At 43.2% G+C, this 23,773-nt stretch overlaps 1 protein-coding gene across 4 annotated transcripts in view; it reads right to left on the reverse strand.

Moving 5' to 3' along the window:
• Window positions 1-1,424: 1,424 nt before the first annotated feature.
• CTCF (CCCTC-binding factor) overlaps window positions 1,425-23,773 on the reverse strand; it is a 35,150-nt gene continuing 12,801 nt past the window's right edge. For 3 of the 4 annotated variants that reach the window (XM_033069620.2, XM_033069618.2, XM_033069619.2), the window contains exons 2-11: window positions 14,152-14,944; window positions 13,355-13,525; window positions 12,600-12,733; window positions 11,205-11,325; window positions 10,271-10,420; window positions 8,783-8,943; window positions 8,192-8,374; window positions 7,698-7,833; window positions 4,989-5,156; window positions 1,425-3,972 (exon numbers count right to left, since the gene is read on the reverse strand). In XM_033069620.2, coding sequence (XP_032925511.1) covers window positions 3,791-3,972; window positions 4,989-5,156; window positions 7,698-7,833; window positions 8,192-8,374; window positions 8,783-8,943; window positions 10,271-10,420; window positions 11,205-11,325; window positions 12,600-12,733; window positions 13,355-13,525; window positions 14,152-14,932 — 2,187 coding nt within the window. In that variant the 5' untranslated portion in view covers window positions 14,933-14,944 and the 3' untranslated portion in view covers window positions 1,425-3,790. The remainder of the gene's footprint in view (window positions 3,973-4,988; window positions 5,157-7,697; window positions 7,834-8,191; window positions 8,375-8,782; window positions 8,944-10,270; window positions 10,421-11,204; window positions 11,326-12,599; window positions 12,734-13,354; window positions 13,526-14,151; window positions 14,945-23,773) is intronic. The other variant, XM_033069621.2, reaches the window with a different exon arrangement.

Consider the following 23,773-nt stretch of genomic DNA (forward strand, 5'->3'; position numbering starts at 1 on the left):
CTAGCCAGGTGTGGCTAAAGGTGAGGCCATGCTCTGCTCCAGCCCCAGGGCCACCCACCCTGGCTGAGCTGTCACGGCTGAGCTGTCATGGCCAAGCCACCGGCAGTGCTACCTCAGGGGCAGGCACATGAAGGGTTTAAAGGACAAAGCCTGAGGCCAGCACATGGTCACAGCCCATAACCCTTCATGGAGTGGTATTTCCTCAGACAAACACTACAGAGGCCGCTTGGGACCACCCACACCTGTGCTCTTTGGACAAATACACCTCTCAGGTTCTCTTCCTTTTGGACTCCCATTAAGCTGCTCACACACAGCCACCTCCCCTAGCTCTTCTGAATTCTAGGAGAGCTGCAGCACCTGGTTTGGTGTCACCCTGGCCTGGGTACAACACCATGAGCTGCTGCACATGGAACACTCACAGACCAAGGGAGGTCTCTGCTGGAACATGTGTGACATCTCCTTGGGCCAACATCTCAAACAAACCCACTGCACCATCGTTCACACCCCACTCATCAGCACCAGGCTGAGACACAGGGTTTAAGAGATGATGGTTCTCCTTTCAGATCCCAAGGACACTTTTGGTTTTTCCACTCACCACAAAGTGCAAAAAAAGGTAAAACCACCTCAGCACTGCCTCAGACAAGCATCTTTGGCTTCTGAGTACACAAGCTCCTTGCCCAGCTGGTAAAGCACTTGGAAGATTTACCCATTTCTCAGCCAGACCTGACTTCTCAGAGAAGCAGCCCTTAGACAACCTCTCCCACCTGCTGCAACAAACCTCCAGCCTGCTCAGGACTCCAAGCTTCCACCTCCAGACAAGTTTTCCTGGACAAGTCATAGAAGGCCCATCTCTCAAGATCAGGAATAAGGAGGCAGCAAACACCAAGTAAAATCAGAATTAGCAACTTTTCTGCTTGGTTACAGACTCCTAAGCAGTGTCATTTGCAGTGACTCCTGTACCAGCAGTAGGAGGTTCTATCCTCAACCTGCAGTGACTCCCAACAGCTGGAACACTAAGCTGTCATAGGTAACTAAAAAAAAACCACCACAGAAACTCCAAGTATCAATCCCATTTTTCAGAATGAAACAATATTCCTGTTGACTAAACCATCAGCTATAACCATTTAAAATCACAGTCAAAACAAACAGAAGCAACAACTATTCCCATACTACTCCAAGCTCAAGCTGCCAATGCCAACATTTGCATTTCACATCCTCCCTCCTCTACACACAGGGAAGCACACCCTGATTTAAGGTCATGGATGGTACCTTGCATTTGGCATGGGGCAGAGAGAACACCTGCAGTGAGAAGGGAGCTGGTCCCTGATGACAGCATCCTTCTGGGAAGAGCAGCTTTTCCATCTGGAGATGGCTGCCAGGTCGCACCGGTGATGTACACAAAGAAAGCAGCCGGTGAGCACACGTGTTAATCCGTTATTATTTATTAGCTGTACAGCAGTATATTCTCCTTCCCAGCTTTCAAACCCCATTACATATTTTATAACAGTATTTTTTCCCCATGTTGGCTTCCTAAAATAATGAAAAATATCACACAGTACAGCTAAGTACAAAAATGCATCAACCTAGAGTCTGATAGCTAAACTGATAGCTCTCTTAAAAGCGATACATAGAAGAAAAATTTGTTTGAAATCAGCAAGACTGAGGCTCTATAAAAAGCTTACATATTTTAACATGTGACATTTCATATACAGGCATCATTTGTATTTCACATTATTCCTTTTTTTGTCTTTATCAGAGATTCAAAAATTGTAGAATTACTGACCTATTAATAAAATTTCCTGGCCCAGGTTGAGGGCTGCAGTGACCCACTTAAAAATCACCACTTTTGTCTTAACATAGGATTCATAAACACAAAATACAACTACGAGATAGAGCAAAGAAAATGTATTTGTGAAATTATAACTCAGAAAGGTTAATTATATGTTTCAAATTGGTTGGATGATAACATCCACAGGGCAGTGGTCAATGGCTCAGACTCCAGATGGACAGCACTGACTGGTGCCCCTCAGGGGTCCATACTGGGACCAGTGTTATTTAATATCATCATTAATGACATAGATGAAGGGATGAGTGCACCCTCAGCGGGTTTGGTAACACCAAGCTTAGGGTGCAGTGACATACCTGAAGGACTGGGCCATCCAGAGGGACCTGGACAAGCTCAGGAAGTGGCCCGTGAGAATCTCATGAGGCTTAACAAGACCCAGTGCAAGGTGCTGCACCTGGGCTGGGGCAACCCTTGGGATCAGTCCAGGCTGGGAATGAACAGACCCAGAGCAGCCCTGCGGAGAAGGACTTGGGGGAACTGGTGGGTGAGACAGTGTGTGCTGGGCTGCATACACAGCCCTGGGGCAGCAGGAAGGGGGAATTCCGCCCCTCTGCTCCACTCAGGTGAGAGCCCACCTGCAGTGCTGCATCCAGCTCTGGGGCCCCTGGGACAAGGACATCGAACCGTCGCAGCGAGTCCAGAGGAGGCCACAAACATGACTTGAGGGATGGAGCACCATTCCTATGAGGAAAGACTGAGAGAGCTGGAGTTATTCAGCTTAGAGAAGAGGTTTTGGGGTGACTTAATTGTGGCCTTACAGAACCTGCAGGGAGCCTACAAGAGAACTGGAGAGGGACTTTTGGCAAGGGAATGGAGAGACAACAGGGAATGGCTTTAAGTTGACAGATGTCAGGGTTAGATGGGCTATTAGGAAAAAATTCTTCCTTGTGAGGGTGGTGAGGCCCTGGCACAGGTTGTCCAGGGAAACTGTTGCTGCTCCATCCCTGTTAGTGTTCAAGGCCAGGTTGGACAGAGCTTGGAGGAAGCTGGTCTAGTGAATCGTGGCAGGGGATAGAATTAACGGCCTGTAAGTGCCTTCTAACCCAAGCCAGCCTAAGATTCTAGCAAATACAATTTTTTTGTGCTTCAAAACCAGATTTCACATGTGGGTTTCTCTTGTTCTGCAAGCAATAGTCTGGGTACATCTTTTCTCTACCTTATCAACAGTTTTTCCAACATTTACACTCTATCAATTCTCTTGTCACTTAGTTTGAAAGGAATTAGAATACTGGGGTATCTTTAAACTGCATTTTTGCATACCTCTTAATTAATGGAAAAAGATTAAAATGTAAAAAAAAAAAGTTATTTACAAGCTTGACCATTACAGAAATGCTTTGCAGAAAGCAAAGCATATTAAGGACAGAAACCAGTTGGAGCATGCCAAAACTACCATGTGCAGCCGACTTGGAGAACCGGAGCTACTCAGTGGGAGAAAGCAAAAACAAAAAACAAAAAACCAACCAAAAAAAAAAATTTCAAAAGTCTAAAACCCTCCCAAGTCTGCATTTACAGTTAAAAACACTACTGAGAGAAGAGGCTCAAGGACTCTGGGAACTGGAAGGGCAAGTCCGGAGTGGTTTTCCACATACTCTAGTCAAGGCTTCCACTTTTGTATATTAAAACTTGGTGCATGTAAACACGGCCCTTGGACCAGCTTTACAATGCAGTTTAGAGCAAAACTAAATCAAGCATTTCAGAGGAAACCCTCAAGGACTCCAAAATATTTCCTAATGTTCCATGATCCTGTAATGCTAACATAAAACAGCAAGTTCTAGTTAAATCACATTCTAAACATCTTTTTTTTTTTTTCCCAGTATGTTTGGTAAAATGGTCTAAAATGATGCATTTCCCAAAGCCAAGAAAAAAGATTAAAGGAAAAAAATAGATTTGAGCCGCTTAAACACAGCCCAGGCCAGTTCAGTCAGCCAACGTGGTCTTCCTCCATCACCGGTCCATCATGCTGAGAATCATCTCAGGGGTGAGGTCTCCATTGGGAGCTTCCACTACAGCAGGCTGAGCTTCCTCCTCTTCCTCTGCTGTTTCTGCATCAGGTTCTTTCTTCACTTCAACTATGATATTTTCAATTTCACCAGTGTTCTGGTCTTCAACCTGAATGATTGCTGCAGCTGGAAGGGTAAAAACAGAGGAGGAGGAGGAGGGAGAAACAGATTATTTTATTGTTTCCAGAGCCAGCCTGCATGCCTCAAGCAGCTCTCTGGTAGATCCTTAAGACTATTCCATGGCAAGGGAAGGTGAGGCCCACAGCAAGCACTGCCACAAGCAGGAGAGCAATTCATCCCACCTCACTCACACAAGCATTGAACATCTACTTTCTTGACCCTTGATGAGGATGGGCTCCCAGAACAACAGTTCCAGTGTGCATTTTCATACTAAAACATTTTTCAAACAATGGATTTTGTAGAATAATGAACGAAACCAAACCCCATATCAATATATGGGCCTAAGGAAAAACTAACTTCAGGGGAATTTAGTGATGACAAATTCAGCATAAAATGTTTCTACAGAATAATCCCAGAGAGAAAACAGGCCACACTTTTCAGCACTGAGCAGACAGCCAAGCCACTGAGGAAGCCACCACTCCTTAAAGGAACTAATTTCCTGTCCTACTTTGAGCCTAAAATTTATTTACTTGTACTTTGCACAGTTACATGTCTATTCTTAACCACATCCCTGTGGAGTTGAAACAACACCTGCACTGGTCCTTAATCAGAACTAACTGCCTGAAACAAGTTCATTTGTGGCAATACCAGCAAAAGCTAACATGGCAAGAATACCATTACTGTTTTTACTGACAGTTGTTTTCAGGTCTGTTTGTCAGCAGAGATACCATAACTGGTACAAAAAAAGAGTAAGCAGTTTGCAAAACCATGAAATGGAACAATACTAAACAGAAAGTAACAGCCTTTCTTTTTCAGCGTGGCCTGAAGTGGTCACATTCCCTCACGACCAGGAAAACCCTTGCAACAAATTTCAAGGTGAGTTCTTAGTAATACAGAGAAAAATACAGTTACCTACTTTTAAAATAATCTCATTTCAAGGGATCACATCTGCAAGAACAGCCAAATCCAAGGAAAAAGGCGCTCAAGCAAGCAGGTTAAGGTAACTTCAATTAGTGACTTACGCTGGGATTGTTTTGGTTGGGCAGCAGCTTTGCCTGGTGGTCTTCCTCTTCTTTTCTTACTGGGAGGTGGTGCAGGAGCCTCTTGCTCAACTTCTGGTTCAGCCTCAATTTCTACTGCTGTCTCCTCCTCATCTTCATTATCATCCAAATCTGGTTCAGCATTTTCCTCTGCAAGAAAGGATGTCAGATAAATATTTAGTTTAAACAAGAATGAAACACATAATCTGCAAAGAAGCATCTTCAAATCCCATCCAAAAGGGATGGATTTGAAGGAGTCAGCTCTGCTGGAAAAGAAGGCAAGTAAGGCCTTTGTTCTGATGCTGTTGTCACAGATTGTTAATCTGTTATCCTCACTTAGATAGAACAAGCTGTCCTTCAGAAAGCAAAAGGCAATTTAATTATGTTGTAAAAGCTACTCTGCACATGCACAAAGGAGCTCAGAGAAGGCAGCACAAGAGAGACCAAATAACACAAGGCTGGGCTACTCCCAAACCTATCAGAGGGTCCAGCAGCCCATCCAAGTCCCATCTGCACAACACAGAGGAGCACAGTATTGCACAATGAAAGGTGGGAGCCCAAATTCACAACTTCTGAGGAACTAACTTCTTGTCCAGGACACTCCCAGGACATCCACCATGTGTGAAACCCATCCCAATGAGTCATGGGAAGCAACTCATGAGATAACCTTTGATCCTATGGGGTGTTGGGGAATTCCTGGCTGGGACACAATGGGATGCAGGAAGAAGGCCATTTTGGATCACAAAGGACTATTAACAGGATATTTAGGGGAGGGGATGAGGTGATTTTGAAAGTGTGGGGAAAATAGAGGGGCAAGAGGACAAAAGAGGTACATCCCCTGTAAACTGCTGTAGCAGGCATTCCAGGATCTCTGAGAAACACAAGAACCCAACAGGCATCCAAGAGCCAGTCTCCTACCCCTCAAGCTCTACACTTTATTCTTCAGAACACTCCTTAAAGTTAATAGGTGAGGGCCATCGACACATTCAGAATGCTCTGGGCAACACCAGAGCAGAGAGGATAATATTGTTTGGACAGCAAAATGACCATTCTTAAATCTGTAAGGCTGCTGAAGGAGTAGCTTCAGTCAAGAATACATGGGCCACAAGGATATTTCATTTTATCTGACTAAAGGGAAAAGCCCCAATCCACACTGAGGCATGCAGATGCTGCATGGTTTTACAGTCACTCAAGGGATATCCCCTATAAAGAATTTATTGGACTTCTCAGGTCCCACTTTTTTAGAGGTTCTTTACATTCTGCCTTTAACTCAATGTCTATCAATTAACATTCTGTCTAATGTTGGGCAGCCAGGAGACAAAACTATCACTCACTATTTGGTCTTTCCCCCCCCATTAATACATATAGGTCTATTTCATCCCAGTTTTGCTCCTGTACTTTAGGTTTTTCTAAGGTAAACTTAGTAGTTGCCAAGCCTCATGAAACTGCAGATATCCAGACACAACAGTGAATGATGCAATTTCTCAAGCAAGTGATTGGCACATCTTTCTTACAGCTACTCAGCTCTCACTGGTCAATTCTTCGTATCTATCAAATTATTCCTGAGGTCAACCCACATTTGTCACTTCCACTGAGGCTGAAGGGATCCTCTCAGCACAGAGCCTGGGCATCATTCACTGAATATCATCAGCTCATTAACAAGCCTGACTTTTGACAAGCTTCCTCCTAAAAATCGTTTTAAACCCAGACTAAACCAACTAAATAAAATGAGTTTTTAGAACAGGCCGAACTCCCAAGAAAATTTCAAATCAGATACAAAGAATGCAATACTTCAGAATGCCACATTTTGAATTACCCTCCACCAATTATTTTACCTGCATGATCTTCTCATGTTTTAAAAACACAAGTAGTTACATGTGCTTAATTCACCTAATACATTTTTCCAAACACGTTTACAAACATGAGTTTTAAGCATTAATTTCTATAGGTTTTGAATCAAGGTTTGCAAATCAGTTGATCATACTCATCCTAAAACTTGTCTGCCATGCAAGATTTTCAGATACATGTTGCCTAGCCAGAAACATCCCTGTTCTCCCAACACACCCCTTGATTAATTACATAAAGCACTCCAGATAAAAGGCTAATCAGCAACACTCCTTTAGCAAAATCATCTTTGAACTGGTTGGTCTTGAGACTCTGCTTGGCTCTTCCTGTTGAAGACATGATGAAGATTTTCCCCTGCTAGGAGACAGGACTAGGACTGAGTTTTTCCTTCCATATAGTATTTATCTCCACTATTCCCTTGGATGTTGCCAGCCTTCCTCCACAGAAGTAGCCAAACTATTCAGTGCCACCCAATAATGGTGAAGCAGGCTCAAGTAACATTCCATAGCAGTGCACTGCAGAACCACACAGCCTATTTTGGGACTCTGAAAAAAATTACCAGAGTTTCCCACAGAGGCAGGACAGGAATGGCACAGCTGACAAGGGATGTCAGACAGTTTTTTAAACTACTGTCTTGGAACAAGTCTGGGACAGCAGGATCTGTGTTACCCCTCACAGGCAGTACATCCCTCTGTACTTGGCCATGTATCACTATATTCTGTGTTTGCCAACCAGACAAAACCCTTCCAAGTGCCAGAAGAAACCTGCAGAACTGGCAAACCAGCAGCTAACACACACAGTGAATCACAGACCTGTAATTCTCAGAAGGTACCAAGCTGTTCTTACCACTCTCAGAAGAATCTTCTTTCTTAGAACGCATCTTTCTCTTTCGGCCACGTTTGCCTTTCTTTGTCTCTCCTCCATTCTCTCCTTCCCCACCATCTAGGCCAGAGCAGTTATCAGCATGTCTGGCCATTGTGTTCTACTCAGCAAAAGATTGAAAACACAAGAAAAGTTAAAATGTGCTTTGAATTCAAGATCAGACATTCTGGTTCAAAAATATTTCTGGTAACCATGTCTTTTGCCTTGTTTTTTTAAGAGATTATTTTTTCATTGATTAACTTCATGAATACAGCTGCATTTCCACACTGCTCATAATGTCAACACCAATTCTGAATTCTCTCTCCTCTTTCCCTCTCAGAGAGGAGGGTTCTATTAAAATATTCATATTTTACCCTATATCTCACCTGTCTTTCCCTCTGGGTAAACACTTCCCTCCCCTTGTCTAACAAAGCCTCATTCCACCTCAATCCTCCCCAACTGAAAGCATACTCCCTTACCCTGCGGGTGAATGTTTTGCCACACTTGGAGCAGACAAAGGCAGCAGGGACAAAGGTGGGATCGTGGTATCTCTTGAAGTGCATGTCGAGGAGCTGCTTCTGGCGGAAGGTTTTATCACAATGGCTACAGGCATAAGGCTTTTCTCCAGTATGGGTCCGTTTGTGCATGACCATGTGCCGCTCCTGGCACGGACAGGAAAAATGGAAACTCACATAAATGGATACAGAAGAGTGAATTTTCAGCTAAAATGAGGCCAAAGTTTTATGGTTAATATCAGGAAAAGAATGATTTCACAGCAATGCAAGAACATCTTGACTGATGGCATATTTAGTGCTAGTTACTTCCATCCTATATGGGCTCTCATCCTTTTGTCAATAGGTACATCAAGGTTGTGAATTAGAAGGTTAATCTCCACAGGACAGAATCACACTAAGAAAAGGCCACTTGTACTCTCCTTAACACCCTTCAAAAAAATTTAGACAGTAGATTTGATCTTGCCAGCTGGTCAAGGCTAACAGCTAAGATTTCCATCCCATATTTTCAGCTCCTGTCCTAGCATTCCCAAGGGGTGTCAGTGCCCCCCAGCTTACCTGTCTGCAGGCATAATCACACTGGTCACACTTGAAGCGCTTCTCATTCTTGTGGGACTTTTGATGCTGGATGAGGGCATACCTCTCATGGAACACAGCGTCACAGTAGCGACACTTCTTGCCCTGCTCAATGTAGGAATGCTGCTTCCGCAAGTGGACACCTACAGGAAAAAGAATCAAAAGTTTCCACCACCATGGCTTTCCAAGCATGAAAGATGAGCCCACAGTCCTTCAGTGATCCTCCCTCCCAAGCTCAGCCAAAAGAGTGGAATAGTTAATTTAGGATTCAACTAGAAACCTGAAGGACTTGCAAGTAAAACCAATTAGAACCATTCCTAGACAGAAAAACTCCATTAAGATTTTCCACAGGATTCAGTTTTGGTTATTAGTTGCAATCTGTGCTGATTCAAGATACTTGAATTTGATGACACATGACTGTCTAACTAAAGTGTCTTGCAGACTGTTATGTTTTAGACTAACTTGAATTGCCTGGATACAGCCAGAAGCCAGGTAATTCAGTGGGGGGAAACAGGATTTTCTGCAGGATTAGAAGTCAGAGTGACAGGACTAGAAGGCAACAGGGATACCAGCAGATAATCCCCATCAGAGGTTTTAGTCACTTCTTTAAAATCCTCCAACTAAGAGCATACCACAGCTGCATGGGGCAGCTTAGGGTAGATTAAAGCATTATGAGAAGAAAAATTCTTCATAGCTAACATCAGTTTTCCTCTGTTGTAAATCAGCTTGTTTGCTCCTGACATCAACTGTCTTCCTCTCAAACTGCCTCTCCAAGCAGCACTTGTCTTTACTGGAAGGGAGCCTGCCTTCCCATTACTTTGGTGATAATTCTGTTTAAAGACAGAAAGTTCTGCCAAATCGTGGCTCCTTCCTTCCCCTCAGCTGCTCTGGGCACAATATTGTTTGTCACCTTCAGAAACATAAGAGCTTGCCTGCTGGAATCCCACTGGGTACTGCTCACTAGATCAGGAATGTCCTACTGCAAGGACTCAGGGTTTTTTTGAGCACACAGCTCCAAATCCTGGAAAGTTAAATACTTGGTCTAATTGAAACCTTTTAACTTGATGAAAATATCTCTGCATGAAACTTAATGGCCTCCAATGTGTATGAGGTTATGTCAAGTGATCTTGCTTTTCACATCCCAACCCTCATGCTGCTGAAATCTCAATCCAAGTTCAAGAAATGCCTTGCATCTATGGGCAAACAGTAACTTACCTTGATACTTGGGCGGGGGGGGGGGGGGGGGGGGGGGAAATTCAGATAAAGAGAAGAAACTGAAAATTCTAACTTGCAGCAGCTATGATAAGCTAAAGGTGTGTGTTACCAGCCCCAGATGTGAAGCTGTGCTTCATGTTGTGCAGTTACCAGACTGGTTATTGGGTTAAGAGACAGCAGTTGGGTTATGTGAACTCTGATTCTGGGAAGTTTTGTACCATCTTCAGCACATGGCCATGTTTGGGACACACGTACCCAGGTCACTCTTTCTCGCTATAACAGTATCACAGTGAGGGCAGTGGAATTTGGCCACATTCTCTGTGTGCTTCTGCAAAATGTGCATCTTCATGGTACCGCTTTGAGTGAAGCGAGCGTGGCAGATGTAACATTCATATGGCTTCTCTCCTTCAGAAGCAAAAGGAAAAAATAGGACAAGTACTTTTATTAAAAGAAATCTCACCAAGAAGCCCCAAACAACCTCCCAGAAACTTGCAACACACAGCTAGACAACAGAAATTGTAATTCAACAAAGCGCTCAATTACATCTTTCTCTGTAAGTTATAGCTCCAGTAAGCATCTTTCTACAAAGGAACTAAAGTTCAATCCTTAAGGAAGTTAAACTATTCTCACTCTGAGAAATGCAGGCAAGACCTACATGCAGGCTCCCAGAAGAGAGCAAGTGACATCAGATATTTTTGGGGTGGAGGTTCTGAATGTTCATGTATACATAAAAGGGCATCTTCCCCCCTTCAATTTTGGCAATATGATTAATTTGGCACTGCAGTAATGTTCTGTGCTAAAATAATCCCTATTGAAGAAAAAAAATAGCATCTTTATGAACTAACATGCATGAGATGCTTTTAAAAATGCACTGAAGCATGAAACTGCAAATGGCTCTAACCTTCAACTTGAACACTGCAAACAGAAGAAGTTTCTTCTGCTCATACCAGAGGTGCCTGCATTTTATCACCTCACAGTCAACCTGAAATCAGAATCCTCCAAACTCATTTCTCAGTGCAGTAATTTAATCAGGTTATACATTTACAAGTGCTTATAAAACATAGTGCCCTCTCTTCAGGTATGCACTTTATAAAGGTTTTATATTAAACTACACAACAGTATTTGTTTGCTGTACAGCTGACACTGCAGCCTCAGCATTCTGACACTGAGAGAATATGGCATCAGTTACCAGAGTGGGTCCTCATGTGCCTCTTCAGTTTGTAGGTGTCTCTGCTGGCATAGCTGCACAGGCTGCACTGGAACGGGCGCTCTCCGGTGTGCGAACGGATGTGGCGTTTCAATTTGCTAACCTGGACGCCAAGAGCAAGACTGAAGTTAGCACAGATGAGCAGGCCAGACTGCCAAAACTACAAGAGTCTAAGGCAGTTTATAGTTACTTAATCACAAAACCAAACAGGCACATTTCAGTGCCATTTTCCCACTGCACACAGCCACTTGCTCCTGCCCACTCTACCTCAGCTCCCAGCTTCACTCCCAGTCTTGCCTGATTCTTGTTCCCACACTCAACAAAGCCTGATTTAGACTCTATGCTCACCTTACTGTTATTGACCATCTCAGCATCTAAAGACACCCTAAAATTTTAAAATATCCTGGAGAGACACAGGGAAGTGGTGTGGGGAAGCAGCATTCTTTTCTTCTCCTGCTTTTATTTAGAAGGTACAAACCCAGCTCAAAGCAAGAACACCAACAGTATGGCATTTTCTATTCCAGCCTGATCACACTGCTTAATCACCAACTCATGCCTACAAAACGCAGCATGACCTCATAAGGACCAACTTGGTTATTCTTTCCTAATTTATACTATGAAAACCTCTGCAACATAACTTATTCAGAACTCAAACCACAGGACCTGAAGTGACAGCACTGCAGGCATAGCGTGGGCAGGAAAAAAAACCCTGGAGCCCCTATTCAAGTTCTCCCACTATAGCCTTCTTCCACTGCAGACATCCCATTTCTTAAAATTATGTTCTTCATCATCTGGCTCAAATTTCCTTTCACAATATAAAAGCTGTCCAATAAAATATCTAACAATACTGCATGGAGGGAAGGCATTCAAGAATGTCTAATCTGCTCAGGCAAATTAAGCTATCATCTAACATTAGCAAAGCTGCTTTTCACCAATACTGAGACAAAGGTTCATTAGTTTTAGCTACAGACACCTTCATGGCATAAACAGATGATGTGCAGAACACGTTTCTAAAATGGGAGGGCACTGTGGACTGAAAGGACATCCCACTGCAGCAGGAAATGTCTGTCTCCTGCAACATGAAGCACACTGCAATTCCTGCAATCAGCTTAAAGGACAAATCATTTAAGAAACTGTGACAACCATAGTCCCCAAAGAAGAAATGGGTATCACCTAGAATTTCTGCAAGTGATCTCAAACTGCTTTCTGATTCACTGAGGAAACCCCACCACTTGCTTCTAAGAGCAGCCCTGATTTATAACTTCTTTTGCCCAGAGCCTTTCAACCAAATGGTCAAAGAGGAAATGCCTACAAACAGAGTTTGGAACAGATGGTGAACAAGCTTTGAAGTGCTCAGCACTGTAACAAGTCCCATACCTCCACACTGGCATAGTCACACATGGAACATTTGAATGGTTTCTCGTGGGTGTGTTTGTAGCGGCGATGCCGAACCAACTCTCCACTGGTCACAAAGGCCATGTCGCAGTCTGGGCACTTGTGAGGGCGAGTACCTAAAGGTGTGCAGCAGCACAGGAAGACAGTGCACACATATTTAGTGACAAGAAAATAAGGGACAGTGCTGCTTGTGGATTTTTAATTTTTTTTTGCTTTAAAAGTGAATTAGCAACACTCCTTTCATGTTCTGAAAGATTAAATTAGAGCAACAGAATGCACGGAAGTCAGAGGTTTTGTATAAATAACTAATAGATTTAAGATCTTAGAAATTAATATCCTTTCAGTGAGGAAATAGACTCCTTTATTTTTGTACCACTTGCTTGTTTACACAGTAGAAACTAGCTAGACATAACTTTAGTAAGCAGAAAAAATGAGGAATTATGAATTAATTTTTTTTTTCAGTAAGGCACAACAAGCTGAAAACACGAGTGCTTATGTCCAAGGTAAAGAGAACATTTCTTTAATTTCAGGTAACTTGAGATCAAGCCCAGGATCAATTTTGTACTTGTGAACAGGGTAAGCTGTGCACCTGACCTGGCCAGGCAGAAAACAAATACACCATTTCCTCTTTTTTCAGCTTGTCCCATAAGAAGCAGAAATACAAGAAGGATCTATCTTCAATCTATTTGTTCTGATGGCAGATTCTACAAAAACCATGTATGCAAAACCAGGAGTACCTGTGTGAGTGTTGAGGTGGTTCCTCAGCAATGTGACTGTCCGGAAAGCCCTGCCACAGAGATGGCACTTGTGTGGTCTTTCATCGGTGTGGCTTTTCATGTGGCGGTCCAAGTTGGAACGACGCGGACAAGTGTAACTGCACAGCTCGCACTGGAATGTCTTTTTTACACCTGGTCATGAAGGAAATCATCTTTAGTCTTTGACAGCAATGTGATCTACTGTGTAGCATAAGAGGAAAGATTCTTGGGGGTGTAACTACTGCAAGGTTGCACCACTGAATCCAACTGCACCGCCTGTGGCTGGTTTGGATTCAATTTTCACTGGTATGCCAGCACTTAAAGTTCCTTCTGCACTCTAAATAGGGCTCTTTAACTTACAGTTTTAACAAAAATCAAACGTACTTATTACTGTATTTTGCACCATCTACCTGATAGAGTAATTGGTTAGGAAAAAGCCCACAGAATGCATTATACCACTGGCTCCTGATATAAAACATGCACACTAACTTACATGTGTAGTACAGTAAAGAGAAAAATCTTTTCAATCATAGTTGTATGAGAATATTAATGCCAGTCACAGTATCATAATTATGGAAAAATGATCTCCCTGTCAGCCTATAGAGAGGAGAAGGGAGGTGTGACCAAGAAATACTGCAGTCAAGCACTATTGCATCGTGAGCAAGCAGCATTGGGCATGTCTGCTCTCCTCCCACTTGAACATATTCGTTCAGCTCAATCACACTGCAATCACCACAACAACAGAATTTTCAAAATCCATTTGCAGATGGGGAACTTACCTTTCTTTTTAATTTTTGTTGGTTTTGGTGGCTTCATATTGCCCACCACCTTTTCTGCATTAACCTCGGACAACAAACCCTCCTGCTGCTCCTCTTCAAAGTCATACACAGAGACATCCACATCTTTGCCTTCCTCAGTGTAGCGAAGCTTACTCTTTTTGTTTTTCTTCGTTTTTTTGGCTGGTGGCTGATAGTCTGGATCTTTTTGCCAATTGGGATCTTCCTGTGGCTGCAGTTCACCTTGTTCCAGTGTCTCCACCTCACCATTTGCACCCACTTTCACAACTTGGAAGCCTTCTGGTAAAGGGAGGGTGTGACAGATCATGGGCTCCCCCTCCTGCAGGCCCCCTTTGGAAACCTCATTTTCATAAGCTCCCTGCAGTTCTTCCACAGACGTGGTGGCAACAGGTACAGTCACTGGTACAGGTACTTGGACCAGCTGAAGCTCACCGAGGTTTATAGGCTGCTCTTCCATATTAACAACCTGAAGTGTTATGATCTGTGTGTCATCCACAGTAGCCTCAGTTTCTTGAGGCACTGCACCTTCCATTACTTCGGTCTTCATTTGAAGAAGAGTTGGATCCAGCTGATCCATCATCACCATCTGCACCCCACTGCTGACATCCTGCACCACTTCACTCCCATCTGCTTGGTTTGGTGGTATGTGACAAGCATCATCTTCTTGCCCACCTTCACGGCGTCTTTGATAGGTTTTCCTCTCTTTTCCCTTAATGAAAGTTTCTGATTCCTCCACAATAGCGTCGACTGCCTCACCTTCCATTTCACCTTCCTGCTGTAAAAACAAGAAAATGAATGCTGCACACCATCCAACATATTTAACAACTGCACAAAGCCTACAGAATAAGTTGCCCAATTGGAAACACCCAACTCATCTTGAGAGGAATGATGAGACTAGCACTGAGAGAAGAAACAATGGGATTGATTTCAATGATTGATAAATTGAAAAAATTATTTGCCTTTACAAACAAAATGTAGGTTTGCTGATAAATGAAATTGGGTATTGGAAGATGAACGAAGCAATGGGGAAAAACTATGAATTCTCTAAGAATTAAAGATTAAAAGGGAAGGTTATACACTAGAGGGGAATCTCAGGTATCAGGTGTTCTGGGAAGTCTGTGCCTCTCAAGTACCTCAGTCAATGGGGAAAGAGAGGAAAATACGGCCAGGAAAACAGGATAAAAGGAGGCTGCGTCCTCCAAAAATTTGAGAGATCCCAGGGGAATGCCTCATGGCCTGTCCCTTTATTTGAATAAAGCAAAAAGGACTCCTCTGTCTCTGGACATAAACCTCTGGTGTTTGATGATTAATTTTCCTGACAGTCTCAATCACATTCAGAAAACAGGAGCTAAGAGCTGTAGGTCTCCACAAGCCCATCACCACTGCAAACCAAAGCAGTCACAAAACCCTGCCAGCAGTGAGACAATTGTATCAGCTTCTTGGAAAAGAAGGAAAGCAAGGATGAGAGATTAAGTGATACATATGTTCCCATTTCTCAAAGACCACAAATCCCACTAGCAAGGTGCACAGCAGTATTATTCCTTACTGAGCTTGTTTAATCATTTCATATAGTTTAGCAGTACCAGAGGCAGTCTGTGGATATAAATTTTAGAGGTACAAAATTACTGTTAAAACAAAAAAGCCAACCTTAAAGAAAGAATTACATTTGAGAACTGCAGAACTTTTCCAGTAAGAAAAAGTACTAAGAATTAAGCATAAGACTATAAGTTGCACTTATTTCATATTGAACTACTATTACTTCAAGTCTAAACTCCTCTGAATAAAAGGACATAAAGGGGTTAGGCAAGTATGCCTCCTGTAAGCAGCCTGGAGTTCAATTCCTGCTACCACCTCTGGCACTGTAGGACTCTGAGTGAATCTCAAGAGGCACTGTGCACTCCCTCCTCAGCTGAATGAGCCATAGCAGGAGGCACAGCTCAGATAAAATCTTAATTCAATATAAGTAATGTGGACTTTGAGGATCTCACAATACCTGTGTTAAATCCATCCATACAAACAAACAGCAGTACAGAAGTTGAGCATTTTGGTGGGCCTTAACTGGAACTCTGACAAGAGCTGCATGCAAACATAACACTAAGATTTTGTGCCTCCTAAGATCACCCAGGGTTCTTCACTGCAGTTGGGGAAAAACATTAAACTCCTGTATTCTCATTATGCAGAAAGGTTGTTTCAAGAGTAGTAAGAGCTAGAAGAAATTATCATTTTGCAGCAACCTTTTTCCCAAATGAAAGGAGTAAGATTATAGTCCTTTCCCAAATGAAAGGAGCATTTTGTAAGTCTGTCTTTGTACCAGGTGGTTTACCTCAAAAATAAAAAGAGGTTTATAACCACACCAAACACTTTCTCTACATCAGGATACCATTTCTTCTAGCCCTCGTTAAGCGTCAAAAAGGTACCAAGGTCAATTTTGGGTAAGAAGTAACAAAATAGCCAGTTTCCTAACTGAGCTTGCAAAAAGTTCCTGAGTACAGTTCCAGATTTGCTATGAGACTTCTGTATTTTCCCATTAGACCGACTAGCCTCTCAGACCAGATAAGTGAATTAATATAAATATTTAATCTCCCTTGCTAACTCAACACTTTAAAATGCCCATACTATTTGCAAATATCTACACTTAATCTTGTGTACTCAATTTTGATGTTACACAATAAACATGAAGCACGGTTATCAAGTGTCTCCATCAGCTTTAAAAATTACAAGACATGTAATTGTTATGACTTTTAGAGAGTTCTTGCTTTTACTCTGTCTTTTCTAGTATCCTCCACTTCTGCTGTAAAAACAAAGCTCATCCTGTTCTTCAGCCTGCCCAGACTACGGACATAAATTAGCATGGTGTCTTGACACTCGTGATGTCGTGGGCAGCCACAGTCTCCAGAGGGCACCAGATACCCAGGAATGCCGACATATGGCTTCCTGCACACTCCCTGCAGGGATCCCGCCTCTCCCTTCCTTTACCACCCGTCAGCTCTTAAAGTCGCAGCAAATCCATATGGACAAACAGCTGAAGTACACGAGATGATGTAAGTACTTAACACCAGACAGCAGGCAATCAGAATAGAGAAGGTCTTTGGTCTACAGCAACTGTAAAAGTGTTTAACTATTATCTTAAGTATCTGCAGAGAAAAGACTTTCCAGGTGAGCAAAAGCGTCTGAACAAAAAAAAGGAAGGACATAGATAAGCAAAACATCAAAGTGTGATTGTGAATGGGCAAGGAGGTAACAATAAAATATGTAAGATGAAGGGAAAAAAATAGGCAAAAGTCCATCTGCAAAGCCAATGCAACTTTGGGGCCGAGCAGGGGTGGGGCACTCACAAAGACCTTCCCATTCACTGTCAATATCAGCTGCTAACAACACTGCTAAGTCACCTGAAAGCAAGCCAACAGGCCAAAACTTGCCAGTGTCCTCTAATTCTATAGCAGAGTGGTAGGAAGGCACCACTTCTGACTTGTAAAGCAGAAAATCCTATGTCCACCAAGGAACAGGCCACTGACACTCGTGAAGACTTTGGCATATGGCTCAGCAAGTCTGCCAGCCCAGGAATGCAGGTGTGTACAGGGAGACCAAGGAAATGCCTGTAGCAAGACTCAGGTTAAAAACACTCACAGTAAAGGGTGTACCTGTGTGAAAGGAATGGATGGATTCTTACAGCCGCCCGGTAAAGAAATTCAGACCCCGTTATTGCTCCCTGTCCCTCTGTCACCTCTCACCCCGTTTCCTGTCGCGCGGCTATCGGGGTGACACGGCGGGGCACGGCTGCCCCCGAGCGGCGAGAGGCGGCACTGCACCGGGGCTGGGGCTGAGGCCTCCATCCCTGCCTGGCACTGCACCACAACCCTGCCACTGCACCCCAACCCTGCCACCTCCATCCCTGCCTGGCACTGCACCACAACCCTGCCACTGCACCCCAACCCTGCCACCTCCATCCCTGCCTGGCACTGCACCCCGACCCTGCCACTGCACCCCAACCCTGCCACCTCCATCCTTGCCTGGCACTGCACCCCGACCCTGCCACCTCAGTGTCACCTCCATCCCTGCCTGGCACTGCACCCCAACCCTGCCACTGCACCCCAACCCTGCCACTGCACCCCAACCCTGCCACCTCCATCCCTGCCTGGCACTGCACCCCAACCCTGCCACTGCACCCCAACCCTGCCACCTCCATCCCTGCCTGCCACTGCACCCCAACCCTGCCACCTCTGTGTCACCTCCATCCCTGCCTGGCACTGCACCCCAACCCTGCCACTGCACCCCAACCCTGCCACCTCCATCCCTGCCTGGCACTGCACTCCAACCCTGCCACTGCACCCCAACCCTGCCACCTCCATCCTTGCCTGGCACTGCACCCCAACCCTGCCACCTCTGTGTCACCTCCATCTCCCTGCCTGTCACTGCACCCCAATCCTGCCACCGCACCCCAACCTTGCCACCTGTGTCACCTCCATCCCTGCCTGGCACTGCACCCCAACCTTGCCACCTGTGTCACCTCCATCCCTGCCTGGCACTGCACCCCAACCTTGCCACCTGTGTCACCTCCATCCCTGCCTGCCACTGCACCCCAACCCTGCCACCTCTGTGTCACCTCCCTACCCCTGCCTGCCCCTTCCACTGTCCCTTGCCTGCTGCTGCATCCTGACCCAGATTCCCTGACCTCTAACACTCAGCACATGGATCAGCATTTACTCCTGCCCACTCCAAAGCATCCACTATAGTCTGCTCCTTTTCATCAGTTAGTTCATCTGAAAACATCTGTTTTTAAACCAAACTCTTGCCATAGGGAAAATATCACAATATACTAAATGTCATATTAACAACATATAAAATCACAGAAATATACAGGAGTTGTCTCACTTGATGCTTTGGACAGCTCAAAAATGTCGTTAAACTGCTGAGACTTCTGCTGAAGAAGTGTGGATTTAAAAATTCTTCAACTGCAGGGTGAGGACAGAGGATGTAGCCTAAATTTGAGAGGAAAATGCATGGGTGCTTTCCTATGAAATAAGCTCTCTGTAAAGACTCCATCTCTGCAAAGCAAAGCTTTGCACTGGCTGTCCATGCCACTTCTCAATCACTCTGTCTTGAAGAACTTGCTACTTTTTATTTACTTATTTCTTTTTCTTTACCTGAATTCTCCTTTTCATAAAGTGAGTCTCACATAAATACAAGTTCTGTATTTATTGGAGGACATGCGTCAGTTGCTACAACTAAGACCATTATAGCAGAACACTAGGAAATAAAAACTGCAGAGTTTCTCTCAACTTTTTATTTCTGGCTTTTGTCTCCAGCTCTCTTCCTACCAGTTACTGCTACCTTACACCAACAGCTCGGTTCCACAATGACTGAATCTAAAAAGGAAGACAAAGCAGCAGGTTAAAAAGATGCAGAAAATCAAGACTGAAAAAAAAAAAAAAGAGAAAATATTCCACAATAAGGAGAATGGCCAAAAAAAGACCAAAGAAGATCAGAAAACACAATTCACATTAATAGCTCAAGCCAGCCTTTCCACCTGGGCTCACTCAGCAGGCTCTACTGAGACACTGACACTGAACAGCTCAGTGCACTGTCACAATCCAATTAGCCAGGTAAGGAGCTGTGACATCCAAACAACAGACCTAAGCTTGCTCAGACAACTGATGGACAGCCCATCTAAAAAAGCTGCAACAAGCAGAAATAAGTGCTGTGCATTTCATTCCAATAAAAGGAATCAAAAGGTTGCTTGTAGTGCCAGCTGTCCTACTGATGACAGCACAGGAAAGTCTCAGCCCAGATGCACTCACTTTCTTCCCAAAATCCAATCTAACCAGACCCTGTGTCAGCCATTCCCCCTTGTCTGGTCACTCCACACTTTTGTCCAAAATCCCTCTCCAGATCTCTTGAAGTCTCTTTAGGTACTTGAAGGGAATTGCAGGAACATTAAAAACAACTTGTTGTAGTAGTCAATACATAAAGCACAAACCCATAGACAGGAATGGTTAGTGCCAGTGTCCATTTTTTTTTCAAATTATACAAAAATATTTATTTCTGCCAAACAAGGCACAGTCTCAATAAAAACTTCTGGGACACTAACACAATTTAAAAGTACATTTAGTGCTGTAATATGCACTTAACTTGTGAAAAAAATTAAAACTCCAATAGAAACCATGAAGCCAAATGCTATCAGTAAATTTTTGATATTCATAAAATAATGAAAACTATCAGCAGACACATAAGTGTAAACAACTCTACCATCTTGCACCATATTCAGGCCTTGAATTCAAGTCAATCCACACACAGATCTCACTCAAAAACTGACATGGCTTTGACACTTACAGATTAGCCACCTACTAAAAATTACATGGGAGTGAAAATAAAGCCTAATGTTAAAGCATGGGAGACTAATGTTTCTCCTGCATTCCCTGAGAACCTGTGAAAGCTAGATAGAGGAATAAATAAAAACTTCAATTAAGAGTCTGCAGTTATGCACTGTATATGCTACTTAAAGCAAGAGAAAGATTGATCAACAGAATTTATAGAAAACAGGTTTTTTCCTCCCCTGCTTGCAGACCACACGTCTGTGTAAGTATTTACGGGCATGAGCAGATGCAGATTAACTGCAGGAGTGCTCGGGCATTCTCCTTCCCACCAGGAAACAGCCATGAGAAGTTTCCCAGTTAAGCACAGCCAAAGATCAGGCAGTTTAACAGGTAGGCAGCCTTTCCATTTCCTCCAGCAGAGCTACCCTGATAAGAGATGAACATGCCATGAGCCTAACTTGCTCTAAACCAGACAGACATACATCCAAACAGGCCAGCTGTGCCTTTCACAGGCAAAACACCAAAGAGTTCTACCTAACAGCAGAAACTAAAACATTGGGTAAGTTCCTTTCACAAAGTAATTTTCTCACAGTAAAAACTTAAGGCTTTCATTTGGCTGCTGCAAATAATTCCATATCCACTGGTTCTGCCTGTTACACCTATCTCCAGCTGTTTTCTCATTTCCTCCTTTCCGCTTACAACACTGGTACCGAAATCAAACAAGAAGAATAAAATGGACAAACATTTATTGCAGCTTTAAATGAAAAAAAGGGGAAGAAACCTAGAAGAAAAAAAGTAAACTTCAACACATGCTAATAAATATTTTTTTTTTCTCTGCATGAAAAGGGCCCTATCAAGATTAAGCCGCAAGAAATGCATAAACCAGCTATGGGAATGAGAGCTGCAATTGGAAAATGCAGAGTTGTAGAAGGATGGTTTCCTTGAGTGCTGACTCTGAAAGAATCAGAGAAGACAGTCAGTGTTGGTGGTGATTACCTAACCAAGGTGTCTGTGCTGGGAGGTTGGTCTAAATACATCAAGAAGAGCACACTGTCCTAGGGAGTGATTCAAAGCTTTTAAGTGGATCCCTACACTAAACTGATATCTAGAGGAATCCATTTTTTCATCACTAACAAGATAGGAGACCAGATTTTTAACTTGTGCAGTAGTTTCATGGTCTCTGTAATACAGGTAAACAGAGCACTCATTGTCCAAAGAACTGCTCTCAGCTTCTTCCTTCACACTGACAGAATAATTCACCACAATGAACTCAATCGAGAACTAAGTCCAGCTGAAAACTAATGCAGAGAAAAACAATTCTGACCCAGCTCCTCACACAAATGCTTGGGTGGAGGAAAGGGATCACCAGGACCACATTAAGCTGCAGCAGCAGCATAAAGATGTCAGCAAACCACAGCACCAGGAACCTTGTATTCAGTGAGGTAGGTGGCTACACTGAGCTGTGTCCCTCCACTCTGTGCCATCCATCCAGGACACACTACAGTCAAACTGCTTTTTCTCAAGCATATTGCAACCCTCTGGGTTACAGAGAGTCTATGGGCAAACAGTCTGAATTCCACAGTATTTATCTGTGAGCAGACTCTCCTTTGTATTTTATTCACTGAGTTGTTACCTGTGAACCAAAGTTAACTTTTACTCACATTCTGTGAAGGCAGAGCACTTTGGCCCAGGTGTTATCAAGGGTGATCTTTACCTTCGACCCCTACAAACTCCCAAGGGCACAGCCAAACCTGTCCCTGCCATCAGGACATTCTCCACCCACAGCCTGGTGCAGTTAGAATCAAAATGCATCTTGTGCCATTTCTCTACTTCCCCCTTTTCTTTTTTCCCTGCTGCTCCTGTACCTTACAGAAGCAATCTTCCTGGTTGCTACTCCTGCCCAGGGATCCCAGCACAGCTCTTTCCAATTTCATTGTGTCTCATGAAATGATGCAAAGCAATGAGAAGCTTCATTCAGCACTGACCCCTATTTTTCAGTCAGCAAGTAGCACACACCTGTGATCTCCAGCAATTACTCAGAATAGAGCTGACCTTTCACTTTGCATCAGAAACTCAAGGAGTTTCAAGACGTGGAAACAGAGTATATACCCAGGGCCCCCAGCCAGGCAGAAGGAAACTCAATTCCACATCTTTCCTCAGCTGTTTGCTGAACAAGCTCCCTCTTAATCCTTGCACCTGACAGTGGCAGAAAGCCCCAGATCACAGCTCTTCCAGAACTAATACTGCTAATTCTGCTGTAATAAGCTGCAGCCTACAATGGAGAGAAAAGCAGATACAATAGTGTCAACTGCTTGAAACTTGCATTATGGAACAAAAGAGAAAAAAAAAAAAAATCACTGAGGCTACTGACAACAAATCCCCCACATATTCAAGTCACACCTGGGATAGCCTGTAACCTGACAAGAAAAGCCTTGATGAAGAAAGCAGACTGATGAAAGCATTTCAGCTATATTTCTGAAAGAATAGTTCTCCCTTGCTTTTCCTTTAGATTTGGAGAATTAAAGGTCTATTGAGAAGGTAATAAGGGACAAAATTAGTTACATTCTTAAAATTTGTTCCATTCTTCCTTAACTTCTCCTTCTGTTCCTACCTTTGTTTCAAGTCTTACTGTTAATTTTTCACTATTTCTTTCAATAACTACTAGTGTATCTCACCTAGTGTATCTCTAGGCGACACTAGATCATTATTCATCCAGAGAATTCTCCACTGAAAGCTGGGAAATACAAGTGAAATATACCCTTATCAATTTTTTTAAAGTTTCTCTTTTTAATTTAGTAAGGAAGTCATATTTTGCTAACCTGACAGTTCATTTGAGAAGGACAAATACACAATCTAATCAGGTGTAGAATACAGTAAGACTTGCACTTTAAAAGAAGTAGTCACAAAGCAATTTGTTTTCAGCTGATGTTAGATCATAAAACTAATCAGTCCCTCCCTTTTACAAGTCTTCATAATATAAAAGTGATGAAGAAGTTCATGAAAGACCATCAGAATACCTGAAGGTATTAAACTGAGAATCAAAAATTATTTCAGGTTAAACAGGCTGCAAAATCCACTGCTACAAAAAGTGAAGTCTTATGTTGTAGGCAGATACTGGAACAGATTCTTAGTTTTATCAACAAATATTTGTGGTCATTTCTCCCATCACACATGAATTTAAGCTTTCATTTAGGCTACTGGCAAACTGCTAACAGTAAAAGATATTTTTTTAAACTATGTCTGAGCAGAACAGGATTCTTTGGCCATCTGATGCAGTGTTTGATGATACC

Source organism: Catharus ustulatus, chromosome 11 (genome assembly GCF_009819885.2).
Source record: "Catharus ustulatus isolate bCatUst1 chromosome 11, bCatUst1.pri.v2, whole genome shotgun sequence".
Lineage (NCBI taxonomy): Eukaryota > Metazoa > Chordata > Aves > Passeriformes > Turdidae > Catharus > Catharus ustulatus.